Source organism: Bubalus kerabau, chromosome 8 (assembly GCF_029407905.1).
Source record: "Bubalus kerabau isolate K-KA32 ecotype Philippines breed swamp buffalo chromosome 8, PCC_UOA_SB_1v2, whole genome shotgun sequence".
Classification (NCBI taxonomy): domain Eukaryota; kingdom Metazoa; phylum Chordata; class Mammalia; order Artiodactyla; family Bovidae; genus Bubalus; species Bubalus kerabau.
Genome location: NC_073631.1, coordinates 15,382,486 through 15,397,863, shown reverse-complemented (window position 1 = coordinate 15,397,863; position 15,378 = coordinate 15,382,486). Strand labels below are relative to the sequence as shown.

At 42.5% G+C, this 15,378-nt stretch overlaps 2 protein-coding genes across 9 annotated transcripts in view; one reads left to right on the top strand and one right to left on the bottom strand.

The window, feature by feature from the left end:
- PON1 (paraoxonase 1) overlaps positions 1–7,793 on the top strand; it is a 58,624-nt gene extending 50,831 nt beyond the window's left edge. For both annotated transcript variants that reach the window (XM_055589760.1, XM_055589759.1), the window contains exons 8-9: positions 2,970–3,098; positions 6,123–7,793. In XM_055589760.1, coding sequence (XP_055445735.1) covers positions 2,970–3,098; positions 6,123–6,281 — 288 coding nt within the window. In that variant the 3' untranslated portion in view covers positions 6,282–7,793. The remainder of the gene's footprint in view (positions 1–2,969; positions 3,099–6,122) is intronic.
- An 870-nt stretch (positions 7,794–8,663) lies between these two features.
- Positions 8,664–15,378, bottom strand: part of PPP1R9A (protein phosphatase 1 regulatory subunit 9A) — a 339,158-nt gene continuing 332,443 nt past the window's right edge. For 5 of the 7 annotated variants that reach the window (XM_055589752.1, XM_055589751.1, XM_055589754.1 and 2 more), the window contains one exon: positions 8,664–14,805. In XM_055589752.1, coding sequence (XP_055445727.1) covers positions 14,596–14,805 — 210 coding nt within the window. In that variant the 3' untranslated portion in view covers positions 8,664–14,595. The remainder of the gene's footprint in view (positions 14,806–15,378) is intronic. The other 2 variants (XM_055589756.1, XM_055589757.1) reach the window with 1 other exon arrangement.

The window sequence follows — 15,378 nt, the reverse complement described above, 5'->3', positions numbered from 1 at the left end:
AACCACAGCAAATGTAATATCATGTTTGACATTAAAAATCGTTGACAGGGCTATGATCATTTGGTATTCGCTGCAGTAAAATGGAATTTCACACACTCAGACTGGCTGAGGGGATAAAAACAAATTGTGGTTATCACAGTAGATACTTCTGCAAATTGAAACTTAAAGGATTTTATAAGAATAAAACCCCATCCAAGGTACACGCAACACCGAACGATAAAGATGCTACTCCTGTCGATTGAGGGCAAAGTTTATTTCCGGTTTGGCTCCCACTGCTGGCAGAAAATCCTGCTGGTGTCCTGACATGATAATTCAGGTGAGACTCCCCTCTCCTCAACTAGGTAACATCATTCTTTCTTTTGGAGGATCATTAACTCCAGTAGTTAATCAAGTCCAGTTGATTACTACTGGAGTGCCAGGAAATTTGACAAACTAGCTGGGTTGTTATTAGGATTTGTGATGAGATGTGGATGGGTCTGTGGCCGAAGTGTAGTGTATACATGGAATGAAATATTCCTCAGCCCTGAAAAGGAATGGAGTGATTCATGCAAGAACACCAATGAATTTGGAGACATGCTAAGTGAAGTTATTATGCTAAGAATACTTAGCATAAAAGTCCTTATGCTAGATACAAAAGGACAAATATTCTATGATTCCACTTACATGTGGTACCTAGAAGAGGCAAATTCGTAAGGAGAGAGCAGGACAGGGGTGACCATGGGATGGGGAAGGGAGGAATGGGAAGCTACTCGGTACAGCTTCTGTTTGGGATGATGAAAGGGTCTGGAAATGGAATGTGGTGGATTCATGACATTTTGAATGTACCTGATGCTACTGAGTTGTACACTGAAAAATGGTTAAAATGACCAATTTCATGTTATGCGTATTTTACCACAGTAAAAATGATCCCTTCTTCAAAATATTTTCCAAGACACAGTCAATGAATTAGTCTCACTTCAGTGAGTTCCAGTTCTCTAAAAACTGGGATGTTTGTTAATACAGGATACCGTTTTCCCCAAAGAGAATCATTTATTAAGTTTCCTTGACCAAGGCATGCAAAAGTTTCCATTGGACTTTGTGGAAGCGTGATGCATGGTCTGTACCTGCAATTGGTGAGTTGGTATTGCTGGGAATCACGCATTTTCAAGGGAAGAGCTTATTGCTGAGGCCAAGATGGGCTCCCTGTTGGACTGTCCAGCTCTTCCTGGGCAGAACACAGTTCTGCCCCTTGCTCAGCTGGTGCCCGTGGCAGGAGCTTGTTACTGGTGTGAAGAATGAATGGGACCCTAGGCTTCTGGGTCCTTCTCCCACTCTCACTGCCTACCCTCATCTCTGTAAGTTTTTATCTGCTGTGGAATTCACTGGTTGGCCATGACCCCTTCCAAAGATAGTAGCAGTGCCCCGAGACAAACATTTTCCTCACAGAAAGATGCACCGATTTGCAGGGCAATAGGGCAGGGATGTAGAGAACCGACATGTGGACACAGTGAGAAGAGGAGGGTGGGACGAGTCGAGAGAGGCGCTTTGACATATCTGTGCTACCCTGTGTGAAACAGCCAGCTGGTGGGAACCTGCTGGAAAGCACAGGGAGCTCAGCTCGATGCTCTGTGATGAGCTAGAGGTGTGGGACAGCAGCTGGGGGTGAGAGGGAGGCTCAAGAGGGAGGGGATAATATGCATGCACACACACATCCACACACACACACATATATCTCCTCCCTATAGATACACATATATATCTCCTCCCGATAGATAGATAGATGGATAGATAGCTGATTCACTTCATTATACAGCAGAAACTAACACAACATTGTACAGCAATTACGCTCTGATTAAAAAAAAAAAAAAGAATTTAACGTATCAGCCTAGAATGCCTGACCCTGGGGTAGATGGGGTTTGGGGATGGAAAAGACTTAGAGATGACTTTGGCCAGAGGACATTTACTCAACCACCTCCCTTGGCCAAACCTGCCTGTTTCCAGGGTAGGAATGAGTGATGCACTGCGCGAAGGTGAAAAGGAGGCCCCTTGAGCATCCTTGCCCCTCCCGGCCAGGCGGGGAGAGCCCTTGTTTTGAGTGGAAAGCACAGGGTTCCCACAGTTGTCTGCCCACGCTCTGGCCTTTGCGATGAGTTGCCGCCAATTGTTCCAGGCTCTCTGGGCACTGAGGTATGCTGGCCTCTGTTCGAGGTACATGGTAGATATTGTTTATCCAACTGAGAGTTAGAGGTAGACAAATAGATGTGATTTCTCCCCGGTAGAAGGCAGCCAAGATGATGAATGACGGAATTAAGAATCGTTGGTATTATTTATGATCCTGGTACAAAGCCGTGACAGCAATCTGTGCAGTCAACACATGCTTGCAACTTATATTTAGAAAATAAACAGCAGAGGAACAGGGAGTCGAATAACACCAGGAAGCTGAAGAAGAAACTTTTCCTCAACTTCAAGGCACAAATTAGACCCCGGGTGACCATTTCTCCTCTGGCTGCACAGCCTATGATTAGCCATTAAAGAAGAGCCTACACTTCACTGATGCTCTCATCAGAAATGAATCCACATTTCCTGGTTGTTTTCAGAATGCTTATAAAAATATCATTTGCACATGCCTTTTTCAAAGGAACTGTTTTATGCTGCACTGAAAAAAAAATTTTTTTTTTCACTTTTGGTTTTAAGTTCACGCACAGATGTTAGTCCAAATGCTTTCGTATCACTTTTAATAGTCTTTCTTGGTTTTTCTGATCTTCCCCTTCCCTCACGTTCCGGAAAATGGCAAAATACTAACACAGATGGAGAGCTAGAGGAATTCCCTGAGTGCTAGTGAAATGGGCAGGGGAGCAGAATTGTCTCATCCCTGGAGCAGGTGTATGGTGCCCAAGGACGCCACGATAGCTTTCTCTAATGTATTGCTCCATCTCCTCTCAAATTTTTTACTGCTTGTTTTCTTTCTCCCTTTGGTTTTAATCTATAAGTCTCTGGAGTGTGACACACTCGTGGACAACATATCCGTGGATCCTGTGACAGGGGACCTGTGGGTTGGCTGCCACCCCAATGGCATGAAAATCTTTTCCTATGACCCAGAGAATCCTCCTGGATCAGAGGTTAGTTTGAGAAAAGAATCATATCAGCGCCTTCATTCCCAGCTAGTTTTCTCTTGAAAACATAAATCTCAGTTATATGTGCAAATAAAAGGGAGACGTGGATAGATGACCTAAATGATCAGATAAAGATGGAATTTGACTTTGGGAGGCATTTGAGACAGAGTCTAGGTGGGAGACAGATGGTACCTGTAAACTGGGTGATTTGGGGGGTTTAATGAGGGCGCTATGTACAGAGATGTGGGGACAGGTAGGGAAATGAACGGGGGAGGGTAATATGGTACCCCAGGGCCACCACGGAGGTAGGCACAGCTACCAGAAGCCCAAACAAGGTGAGAGCTGTGTGTGGAGAGGCTGCTGGGAGGGGAACCTGACCTCTGGTTGAGGGATGGAGCCAACCAGATGAGGTCATGGCCCCACACGGGGGGGGGGGGGGTGCTGGGGGCAGACACTCCGCCTCCTTCTCAGTCTGCCCACCCCTCCCTGCTGCTGCTTCCGGTCAACCTTTACTGGGAGGTGGAGGGAGCCCTAAGCAGGCTCTGGAAGGCTGAGCGGAGTGGAGGAAGAGTCTAGAGGGCTGGGTTAGGACAGCCAGTACTGGATTGGGCTCCATATCTGTATTTCAGTAGTGAGTTTCTCCGATGTGGCCATTCACAGTAGTTTAAAAAATATAACAGGCCACATTGTTATGGTCTAAACACGTGTGTTACCTGCCTTCCTGTTCAACACCCTTTTCCTGTGTGTCAGTGCCTTTGCCAGTTCATGTAATAGAGCAGCTGCAAAGCAGAGATGCCATCCCCTCCAAGCCTTCCAGGCAGAATGGGAACACAAATCCTTGCTGGAAAGATCTGAGCTTGAAAGACCTCTTCTATCTTAGTTTTAGTATCCAGAGACTCTATTCACGTCATTGGTCTTTTTCTCAGTAGATTATTTTGACAGTGCAAGCAGGAATTTGAAACTCATTTTGCCATGAGCATCTGAATGTCTGCTGCTGCTGCTGCTAAGTCGCTTCAGTTGTGTCCAACTCTGTGCAACCCCATAGATGGCAGCCCACCAGGCTCCCCCATCCCTGGTATTCTCTAAGCAAGAACACTGAATGTCTACTATGACTTAACTAGGGTTTTCTACTCGGCTTTCAGTTTCTACTAATTATGCTGATTATTTACATCAAGTACTCAGTGTACTTTTTGGCATAGTTTACTGTTATGTATTCTTTTTAAGGGGCTCCCTTGGAGGTGGGCATGGCAACCCGCTCCAGTATTCTTGCCTGGATAATCCCATGGACAGAGGAGCCTGGCAGGCTACAGTCCACGGGGTTGCAGAGTTGGACGTAACTGAGCAACTGAGCATGCATTCTTTTTAAAGCTTTAAGAGTCAGTCTCATTCCACCCTTCACCCCTAAAAAAATTTTTTTAAAGCCTGTGTCTCTTGGATAAGAAACAAAAGCCAAATATGTATTTCCAACTACATGTTGGCCCTTCATAACCTTTTCTCTGGCTTTACAAGACAACTGTGATTATGATGAATGGCAACCCTTTGTGCCTTTTGCTAGTTCTTAGCTATTAGGACTGCGGCATGGTATGCTCAGTAGAATTGAGGAAATGTATGCTGTGGCGTGTTCACTGTTCAGAACTGGGCAGAATGTTAGATTCTAATTTGCTCTTGCTTGTTAGCTCATTTGGTGAACTTGAACCATTTGCTACAGCACGGACTCAGTTTCCTGTTCTAGAAAAAAAAAAATGCTTCCTTTCTAATGATGAATCTGGTAAAGAATAGCAAAAAGTAATAACCATCCATTATCTAATGCACTGCCCCACAGAAGAGTGACTTAGTTTTAATAGAAAGTGGTTTCCTAAAGCCAAGGTGCACCATCAACTATTTCCGAGTAAGTAACTTCTACACGTGAATGCTTTAGCAATTTCCTAAAACATCTGTTTTTGGTGCCAGCTGTTTTGAAGTGGTCCTTTTAAATCGGCGCATGGACCTTTTAATAATCAAGCACAAGCCTTCCTAATCTGTCAAACTCAGTGTTTCTGTATGTCTGCATCTGTTCTTCAAGTCATTGTAGTTTCTCTTAAAGTCTTCAGAAGAACACCAACTTAAAGATGAAAGGGAATTTAGAGTTAATATAGTCCCACCTGAGCAGGGCGTGTCAAACCACTCCAGTATTCCTGCCTGGAGAATCCCATGGACAGAGGAACCTCGTGGGCTGCAGTCCATAAGGTCGCACAGAGTCAGACAGGACTTCAGCGACAGAGCCCGCACAGCACAGAGCCCCACCCATCTCATTCTACAAACAGAAACACACAGTAAGCGGAAGATCCCAAGTACAGCCCTGCACTCCTGCCTTACAGCGAGCTTGTGATAGTACGTGAATCATATGAGATTACCGTTTCATTGGCCCAAATTGTCAAATATTGGCTATCTTGTGTAGTCAACTTGAATACTACTATACTGCTGCTGATGATATAATCATGTTTCTGCTCAACTAAACGAAGGAAACTGAACTCATAAAATCTTACAGATTAGGAGTTGGGACCTTAAGTTCAGAGGAATAATGAGTGCGGAGGAGAGGTATGTTCTTTTTGGGCAACCGTCTTTTTTTGGTTTTGTTTTTATTCCCATATTTAAAAACCAAGAATTACGTGTAAACATCCAAGTTCCAGGCTTACCTGAAAATACACGAAAACTGGCCTGAATTCCAGCATGGCAATATTTGACGGTTACTGAGTAACCCCAGCTCCATCCTGCGGTGTCCCACAGTCCTCGTTATGGTCCCACACCCAGGCTACGTTACTGTCCTACGGTTCTTGCTTCTATAGGTCTTCCGAGTGTCTATCTTTGTTAAAGATGATCTGATCAGAATCTGTCATCTTTGCCAATGAGGAAACAGATATCTATAGAGAGTCATTTTGGAACAAAATACAGTTCACCTAAAAGTCTCTTCTTATGGAGAAATGACCCCATATTTAAAGTTATGTCTCGAGTGACTTTAAAAAATACTAATGTAATGTTATTTTTGGATAGGTGCTCCAAATCCAGAATATTTTAGCAGAAGAACCCAAAGTTACGGTAGTTTATGCAGAAGATGGTAAAGTGTTGCATGGAAGTACAGTTGCTTCTGTGTACAAGGGGAAAATGCTGGTTGGAACTGTGTTCCAGAAAGCTTTTTACTGTGAGTTCTGACTGGCTGATCCGTACCCCTACCCTGACAAGTGGGAGCTCTTCACTACAACTGCTTGCCACATCTGAGGGGGCCACAGTGATCTCATCTCAACAGTGAACGCTGACCCGAAACTTGGACATCACAGGAGATGGAGATCTGTTTAGCCGGGAACAGATACTTTGCATATGGCTTTTTTGGGCGTATAATATCAAATCAGTCTTGGAATATCTGAAAACTTCACTTACCAATAAAAATCCTTTAAATAAAATTGCGAAAATCATCACATCAGCTGTCAGGTCTTAAGTATTTTAACTATATGTGACCCGGAAAGTCCTCTCCCGAAAACATGTGTTCCCTGGAGCGTGTGAGCTTGTTGCTGCCTTGTCCTGTCTTGTTCAGGGAGCAGGATGAAGTCACATGTCATCAGCGCCCCAGCACTCAGAGCCTTCAGTTCATGTGCTGGACAACCAGACGTGCAACCAAGGTGTCCTCAGCCCCAGGCTCACCTAACCATCACACTTCCTGGCACACACAGATTCATTTCCATCTTCCCTTCTAAATAGGACAGTCCCAGAAATGGCTCAGTGGTAAAGAATCCACCTGCCAATGCAGGAGATGTGGGTTCAATCCCTGGGTTGAGAAGATCCCCTGGAGAAAGGAATGGCAACCCACTCCAGTATTCTTGTCTGGAAGAGAAACCTGGTGGGCTACAGTCCATATGGGGTTGCCAAGAGCTGGACATGCCTGAGCTACTGAGCATGCATGCAGTAAATATAAACCTAAATTACCCCAGCCCTCCTCCTCTCTTGCTTATCCAGTTCCCCCTAGCAACGGCAAGTAGGAAAATCCTCAAATTCTTGGGAGTGTCATCGCACCTGACGATGATGAGTGTCTCAATTTGTTATTTCAACACAAATTGTACATTTCAGTTTCTCTGACTTGATAAAAGGAAGAAGTTTGTTCACTTCAATGACTGGGTATAGAAGGAAGCCCATAATTGATTCAGGTAAAACCAAGTGCCCTCAAAGACAATATTGTTGTTGAAGTGCTGTAGAGATAGGTTTTCTCTTCCTGTTTTCCTATTTTCCTTTCTTATTCTCACTTGCTATGGAGGCTAAGAAGAAAGCAATGGAAACGTAAACAAATAAAAAAGTAGAAAATATCAACAACCTTTGGTTATCTTCTGAGAGATGTGACGAGGAAGAGAAGATGACGCTATCATTTTCTTATAACAGCTGGTTTGAAAAGGTTACCCATCTTCATTTATTTGTCTGTTTGGAAGGTATGGTTTTCAGGCTGGTTTATTTCTTTGGGATGACAAGGCAGTCCCATTAAAAACAAAGTTTTATTGAGGCACGTTCCATGATGATGGTCTGGCATTTTGGGGAAAATGCTCTGCAGAGAAATTGAGCACTGCCAACTGCTGATAATTCAAGACCCCTGACTTAAAGTAACAAATAGGAACATCTTGTTTGGATCAAAAGAACACCTTACTCACTTTAGGATTAGAGTTATCTTAATCACGATTTCAGCGGGCATAATATCCTGTGCCGGATGAGTGCCCAGTGATCCAGTGGTGCCGTTCACAGCCCTTGAACTGGATCCTCGAAAACACTGTTTTGAGACTCTCAATGGCTGTGGTGCTTCGGTGGGTATTTCCTTTGAGAAGAATCACTTGATATCAATAAAATGACTGTACTCTGTTCTCTCTTGTTCTTGGCAGAAGAAGCCAATTCTGCCCCCCAAAGAAAGTTATCCAATTTGACATAGCTTATGCTCCAGATCATTCAAAAAGGGAAACATGCTTCCCCTTGGTTAGAAATTTCATGACAACTCCAAGGAAGAGAACAGCTTGGTGCATTTATTCCATGATGCTCAGATCTAAATTTGTGCACTGCCAAAGGTTTAGGCACAGAAAAATTATGGCCTGTGAGTGTGTGAGAGAAATTAATATCCCTCTTTGTTATATTCAGTCTTCTGAACATTTAGGGCTTTAGGAATCAAACTATGGAAAGGAACCCCTTCCTCTGGGATGGCCTTATTTGAAGCTTGCCCCATGCCATGAGGCCAGCTGCCAGCCTGTGGACTGGCCACAGACCTGCTCCTGGCTGACAGGTATGAGAAGCCATGATGGTGACGACGTGGCTAGAAAGATGGTTGAGGGAACTTCTAGTGGAAGCTTTGATCTTTTAACTTTATTCCCAGTTGCATAATTGGGCTTTCAAATGCAATCCTAGCTGCCAATTTACACTTTACCAGGGCCAAAATTTATTTTTAGTGTCATTTCCATGGAAAATGTGCACTTTGCTCTTGATTGATAGATGTATTTTGACAGTTAATACAGGTTTACCCAGTCAAGGCTTGTTTTAGTTGAAGGTGAAAATAGAAGAGGAAAAAAAAAAAAACCATTACTTCGACAGATCTTAGTATTTCTCTTTTTATTGCATTCGTTGTCTAACAACAATAATACTCATTGGCAAGAAATGTATTTACACTAACAAATTAAATTTAATCACAGGTATTTTTAGATTGGTCAGAAAACAAAGGACCACTGTGATATTTTGCTTTGAATGCCTCTGAAAACCAAAGAGTAAGAAATGGCATTTGAAACGAACAATCTAGAGAAGTACATATTAACCAAGCACAAGAGAACAATCCAGACGTGGCACTACTGTCTCTCCCATGCAAATGATCAGACATCAAAATGTACAAACCAAAATTTTCAGATAACATGCTATCCATACTTATCGAACTTAAAATGATTTTCAAACAACTCTTTTCCTTTTAGTGATACAGAAAGAAAGATGAAAATAAATCGACTTCTCAACAACGGAACAGAATTCATTTTCTCTCTCTCGTTTTCAGCCGGCCAGTTTTGTGATAAACAGGTGAACTAGTGGTTTATCTGTGACACCATTAAAAAATACAAAAGCAGTAGTGATGATCATAAATAATATTAAGGAAAACATAAACATACATATATTTAAGGGTTTTCACTAAGCACTAACTAAATCTGATGTTGTTGGGAGATGCTATCTAGCTGGAGTGCCTCTTAATTTCCACTTGTTAAGGTGATTTTTATTTTGGCCAATTGTTCTTTCATGGATGAAAGATTAAATTCTTAACAAGAAGTCTGGGCGTGTGAATCAGATAGCTGAAGGAAACAGAACTGTACACCTTCCAACAACACACTCATGCTCACATCCACTTGTGTTATGTTTGGTGATGACCTAACCATGTCATCACTCCAAAAAAGAAGTAAATCAACGGTCCTGTGATAGCAACGCTGCCGTCAGAGAGACGGCGGTTAGCGACTGCTCTGTCACAGTGACCAAACACATTTCAGAGCGTGAGCGAATGCACAGGAACACGCAGTGCAATTTTTAGCCAAGGAAACTGCAGTCTGCAGTTGAAAATGCCCAAAGCTGCATAAACGTCTGAGCTTCATTCAGCTCAGCAATGTGCAATCTTGACATCAAAGCATCAGCCAAACATGTGAGGAAATTTCATCTTACTAAAATACCGAGTATCTAATAAACCAATTTTACCAAAATATATAAACATGTAGAAGGTAAGTGCATTTAGTAGAAATACATTAAAAAAAATCTCTTAAAATCTCATGAGCCATTCAATGTACACACACACACACACACACACACAAGTGGCAATAAGGCTATGATACTGCTCGGGGTCCTATCTGACATTACCAAGTTCCATATGCAATTATGTTTATGCCGTGAGATTGTAGTTTGTGTGTGTGTGTGTGTCTGGTGGGAGATATAGTCACACACATGTAGTTCTGTACATCAACACAAAGGCATGCACATTCTTGAGACGTTGCCTCTTGCCCTCTTATTCTTTACCTCATTCATTCTTGAGTCCCTAGCAGCTTGGGGGTTGGGACTAGGGTGGGCCAAGGATCGGAAATCACGCTGTTCCTTTCATTCCGCATTCTGTAGGTCTGAAAGCAGGTCACAAGCCATGCTTGGTTCACACACTCACACGTGTGAGCCTTTGAGTAAACACGACTCCCTCAACACGTCCACACAGACGTGCCCACACAAGCACGTAACGATCCTCTCTTTAGCATGAGGTAGACCCTGCTGTTTCTGTGTTCCAGGAGAAATTACTTCTGCAGGCTTTTTCTTTGCTTTCTGACTTCTCCATTGGGTCTATTCGATGCCATTACTTTAAATACTACTGGTGTACTGTCTGTGTTATTTTTTTTTCCCCAGTGTTTTGGATCAAGACCAACTTTCCTGAGACTTCAAATGCCTAAAACAAATATAAACAAGATCTGCCTGCATACACAGACTGTTCTTCAGGAGGGAAATTTCTGAAGCGCATTCATATTTCTTATGACAAGGAGTCTTTCTAAGAATTTATTTCCCACCCCCATCTTCATAATGAAAACAATTCTAGTAGGAAATATGTATATTTCTGGACTTCATCCTTAAATGCTTAGTTTCAGAACAGTATATAGGTAGATCTTTAATTAAAGGTAAACTGGAAAAGGTATTTTAAAAACTGAGCTTTTCTTTTTCATTTAGAAAGCACTAAGGACTTGGCATTAAGCAAATGAGATGAACCCTTGTGACTGCGGTCCACCAAACTGAAACGCCTCTGAGCCACAGCTCTACTGGGACAGTAAATTCAGTTACTCAAATGAAGCTGATAATTTGGCAATATCTCCATGTAATCAAGGAGCTACATCACATCTAAGCATAGACATTCCTTTCAGTTTGGAACTTCTTGAATACTGTGGTCAAACATGGATGCTCCTCTCTTGCAACTTGGCCTGTATAACCTTTAACACTTAAAAATGAGTTAGAATAGCCACATAAATGTTAATTTTCATTTACCTTTTAAAAATATAATTCTAAAGCATGTGTTAGTCCTATTTCACAAAGAAATTCTGTCTTCAGCAAAAAACCATAAAGGCTAGTTAAGGTGCTAGATCAAAAACCTGGCTTGGGCCTAGTAGTAGATTGGACTGGGATAGCTTAAAATTGTAGGACAGCAGTGACTACAGGAAAAAAGGCAAGGGCTCATTTGGTTCCTGTCTCAGCCTTTGTTTCCAACGACAGAGAAGCACTGCTAGGGTTCCCGTTTCGCGCCCCCTACAGGCGGAGTTCGGGATCAGTGCCCATCACACTGCAGTCAGGAACCGCAGCGGGTTAAAAGTGCGTACCTGCTGCGCAGGGAGGGAAACCCACGCCAGCCCCAACTAAAGGACCACAGCATAGAGTAGCTTTTTGGTCATGAAACTAATGGTGGACATCATCAGTGTGTTCGAATGGGCAAAAGTAAGTTTCCACCCTAACACTGCTCTGCAGTAAACTGATTCAGGGGGAAAAAAACGAGAAAACTATTACATAACCTGTGAGTTACTTTAAGGGAGATAATCTTAAATAATCTAAGTCCTTTAGTGGAATACCCTGCTCCAGACACTCAGCTCACACAACGCTCTGTCTACCATCTGGCCTCGCCACAATTCCCTGTCCCCTAAAGCACTACCTGTACCCCAAACACTTTTGGCTACTGCAGGCGTCATACCGAGCTGTCGTTTAGGGAATACAGTTCATAGTAAGCAGATATTCCCTTTTTGTTCATTTTCTGACAAATAAAAAAGCTATTCAATACAAAGTCTTTAATGTTTATGAAGCAACAATTCTGTGTTAAATTGTAAGGATACTGAAAACCACTAGCGTTAAAGTAAGGATTGTATAAGACACTGGAACCTCAATGAGGCATCATGCTCCAGAGTCAATAAAGAAAATAATAGTAAAACAAAATGTTCACAAGATCTGAGGTCCTTCACTTTGTTTTCAAATCCTTTTATCAATCTGTTTACTTTTTATCCTTTGTTGGACAATCAAATCAATTTTAGCAGTTTTAATTCGTTAAAATAACTCATTAAGACCTAAAATTACTATTAATTTAACTTAAAAAAAGTCAAAACAGTTATAATACAAAATAAATGATTTGAAGAATAAGAATTCAATTTATAACATTGTCAACTGGTCATTGATCTAAATATTGGAAGTGTACAAATAAAGTTGAAGAACAATACTTCTAAGACACTTAAAAATGCAATATAATCATAAATTATGTGCAGAGACTGAGACTTACAGATATTTCCAGTATATACATCCATTTTCAAATATTACCAAAGTGTAAACAATAAGATAATCATCCTTCTATTTCCACTCCTAAAATGAACACAGTGAAGCTTCCAGTATGATCCAGATCACTTTTTTCCCCAAAGATAAGCAAAAATCACAAACATTTACAACAGCAAGCACTAGCATTACCAGATTTTGACTAATTTAGTCTTTTAGTATTGAAAAGATTTGCTGAATTTTGTAGTTAATTGATAGTGGTTCCTGGTTTCTCATGACATTAATAAATAACAAAGCACCACACACCTCAAAATATTAATAGAGATTCCAGTACGGCAGTTTCATTATCATACCCCAAATGAAGACAGAAGAAAAATAGGTAGTGACTTCGATAATTATCAAACACAATGTTACTTTATGTTTCTGAGGATCGGATGGATGATCTCTACCTAGTGACAAAGGACTGAAGCTTAACAGACAATACTCTGTTACTGAAAAGGAAACAAGCCTTAGGGAAGAACAAGATTACAAACTTCTAGTTTAGACAATTTTAGATTTCAAATATTCAGACAAGCAAAAAAAAAAAAGAAAACAGCACAATGTTCAAAATAGGAGATGGCCTATAGAAGCCCCTTTAACATTATTTGTTAATTGTAACCTTTGAAAGCTTTCCCCTAAGCTCTGTGTACAGAACATTTTCCAGTGGAAGATAAGGACGAAGACCCCCTGAAAACCGAAGAAAAGGAAGTAAAATACTTGTCCAGGAATTCATCTGGCCTCAACTCTTGTTTGGAAACTTGTCCTCTGGAAAGTGGATGACCTCATTTTTGCAGCCAATGCAGCTAAGAGAACCAGATACGTGAGCATAAAAAGCAAAAGAGCAACAACAACAACAAAATCCATCATTTGAAATTTCTCGAGGTGAGTTGATTTTCTCCTCCATCTGCCCCACTCTCCTGCACTTGAATTAGTTTGATGAAACACTGAAATCCTTAATACTGGCTTTAAAATAAGGACAGCTGCCTGCACTGCTAGACTGCATCGTGTGTACCATCTTAAACACACTTTAACTGTAAAGTGGAAATCTCCAAGGAATGAAAGAGACCGGCTCAGAAAAACCATTCAAAACATCTCTAAAATATAACTGACAGCTCTCCTTTACGGGAACATTCTGTGTGCTCAATAAAATTGCTTCTCTGGTTGAATGTTAGTCAAATCTAGCTTTTCTCTAACTGGTATTTCTATTTTTCTTAAAAGTACATTTGTTAAAACTCTAACTGAGCCCACTTGGGAAATCTTGAGTAGAAAATATGTGATGAGTTCCTGATTGTGTCATAGTCAGGCTGAAGACCAGCCCGAATGTTCCCCAGGAGAGGAAACCTGAAAATGTTGGTTTCCTTAAAAATCAATTTCCTGTTCAATTTGTTGGGAAGAAAAGGAACTGTGTGGTGTGTGTCGGTGCTGCTGAAATACTGAACGTGCAGCAGTAGCAAAGGAAACAGATCCCAGGATCCCATGGCTGCATTAATGCTCGAATTTTTCTTTGTTTGCCTAAATCTGGAGGATAAATGTTACCCTCAGAACCCCAAAGTAATATCCACATCCACATTCTTAAGGCTTTTGCTTCCTTCTGGGGTTAGCAAGTAAGCGTAACTCTTTTCTCTCTTCCTGATGCCTAGCAAACAGGACAATTTGCCGGCTTTTAGCCATAGTCAGTAATTACATGGCAGAGCACCCACATTTCCACGGTGGGGCTGTCTCACAGTCCAGACGCCAGCAATGATAGGGGACCTTTCTCTCCGAGCGGATTCTGCAGCCGCGATCTCAGGGCAGAGCGGTGCTCCCGGCCACGCTCAGTTTCAGGACCCCGTGCCGAAAATGCATGGCACTCCGCTGACAACGCCAGGGTGTGTCATGCTTTTGCTGGACAGGGTCACGCTGGTTCTTCAAGTGACACCACCCACCCAACACAAAGAAACACTGCTACTTTGCGTCTCTCACAAATGAGATCCTTGGTTTGTTACTAAACCAAAGGGGGCTTAGGCTTATCTCAGTAGGTTAAGATTAAGAGTGTACTCTATGGATGCAGAAATTGCAGTTATTGAACACACGGTTCCCCAGTCTGCCTAGAGCACATAGCGCTTGTCGTCAGTGTCTTCTTTGTCCTCCAGAGGAGAGCAGGGCAGGAAGAGGTGGAAGCGCCCGGTGTGCGTCACTGCTCACTAGCACCCTCTGTGGCCGCGGCCATCTTCTCCGTCTTCTTAGACTTCCGCTGCATTTGCTCTTGTTCCTTCCTCCTCAGCTTCTCTCTTTGTTTTTCCATTTTCTCCTGGGCCTTCCGAGCCTTCTCGAGAGACACCTTCATTTCCTTCAGTTTTTTTTTGACCACGGCTCGGTCCTGGGATGATGTCATTCCGAGAGCCTGAGAAGGAAACACACACACAAACCATCTGAAAACTGATGACCCCCTGTTTATGATGAGGCTGGTATCACGAGATAGTCCAAACTCAGGAACTGATATAAACATAATCCAAGAGGTAGAAAATGAGGAAGAGCGGAGTACATTTGCTAAAGGTCTACGTACTGCGGGGCTGAGCTTTACTTGTTCTTTTGCTCTTTGGAGTCCCGAGCACAGTACAGTGTAAACCTCAGCAAGTAAATGCTTTCTGAACTGGTAGTTAATGGGCAAATGAACAGCGGAAGGGCACAATTTGGCTTCTCCAAACTTTGGGCTGTACTGCTAAACTCATCACTATTTTCGCAAGCTCGGAGCAGGCGCCTGCTGCCCATCTCGGAGGGCTCGAAGAAGGGCAGGAGGGACTGGAACGGCTTCCCTTCTAGCAATGCATTCACTGACAATGGAGGCCAAACATGCCTCAGGACGACAGCGCTGGTGTCAGCATGACCAGCCGTTCCCTCCCTGCAGGTGGACCCGTAAAGGAAGCCTGGTCATAAGGAGGAGCTTGCCGTTCCCTCCCTGCAGGTAGACCCGTAA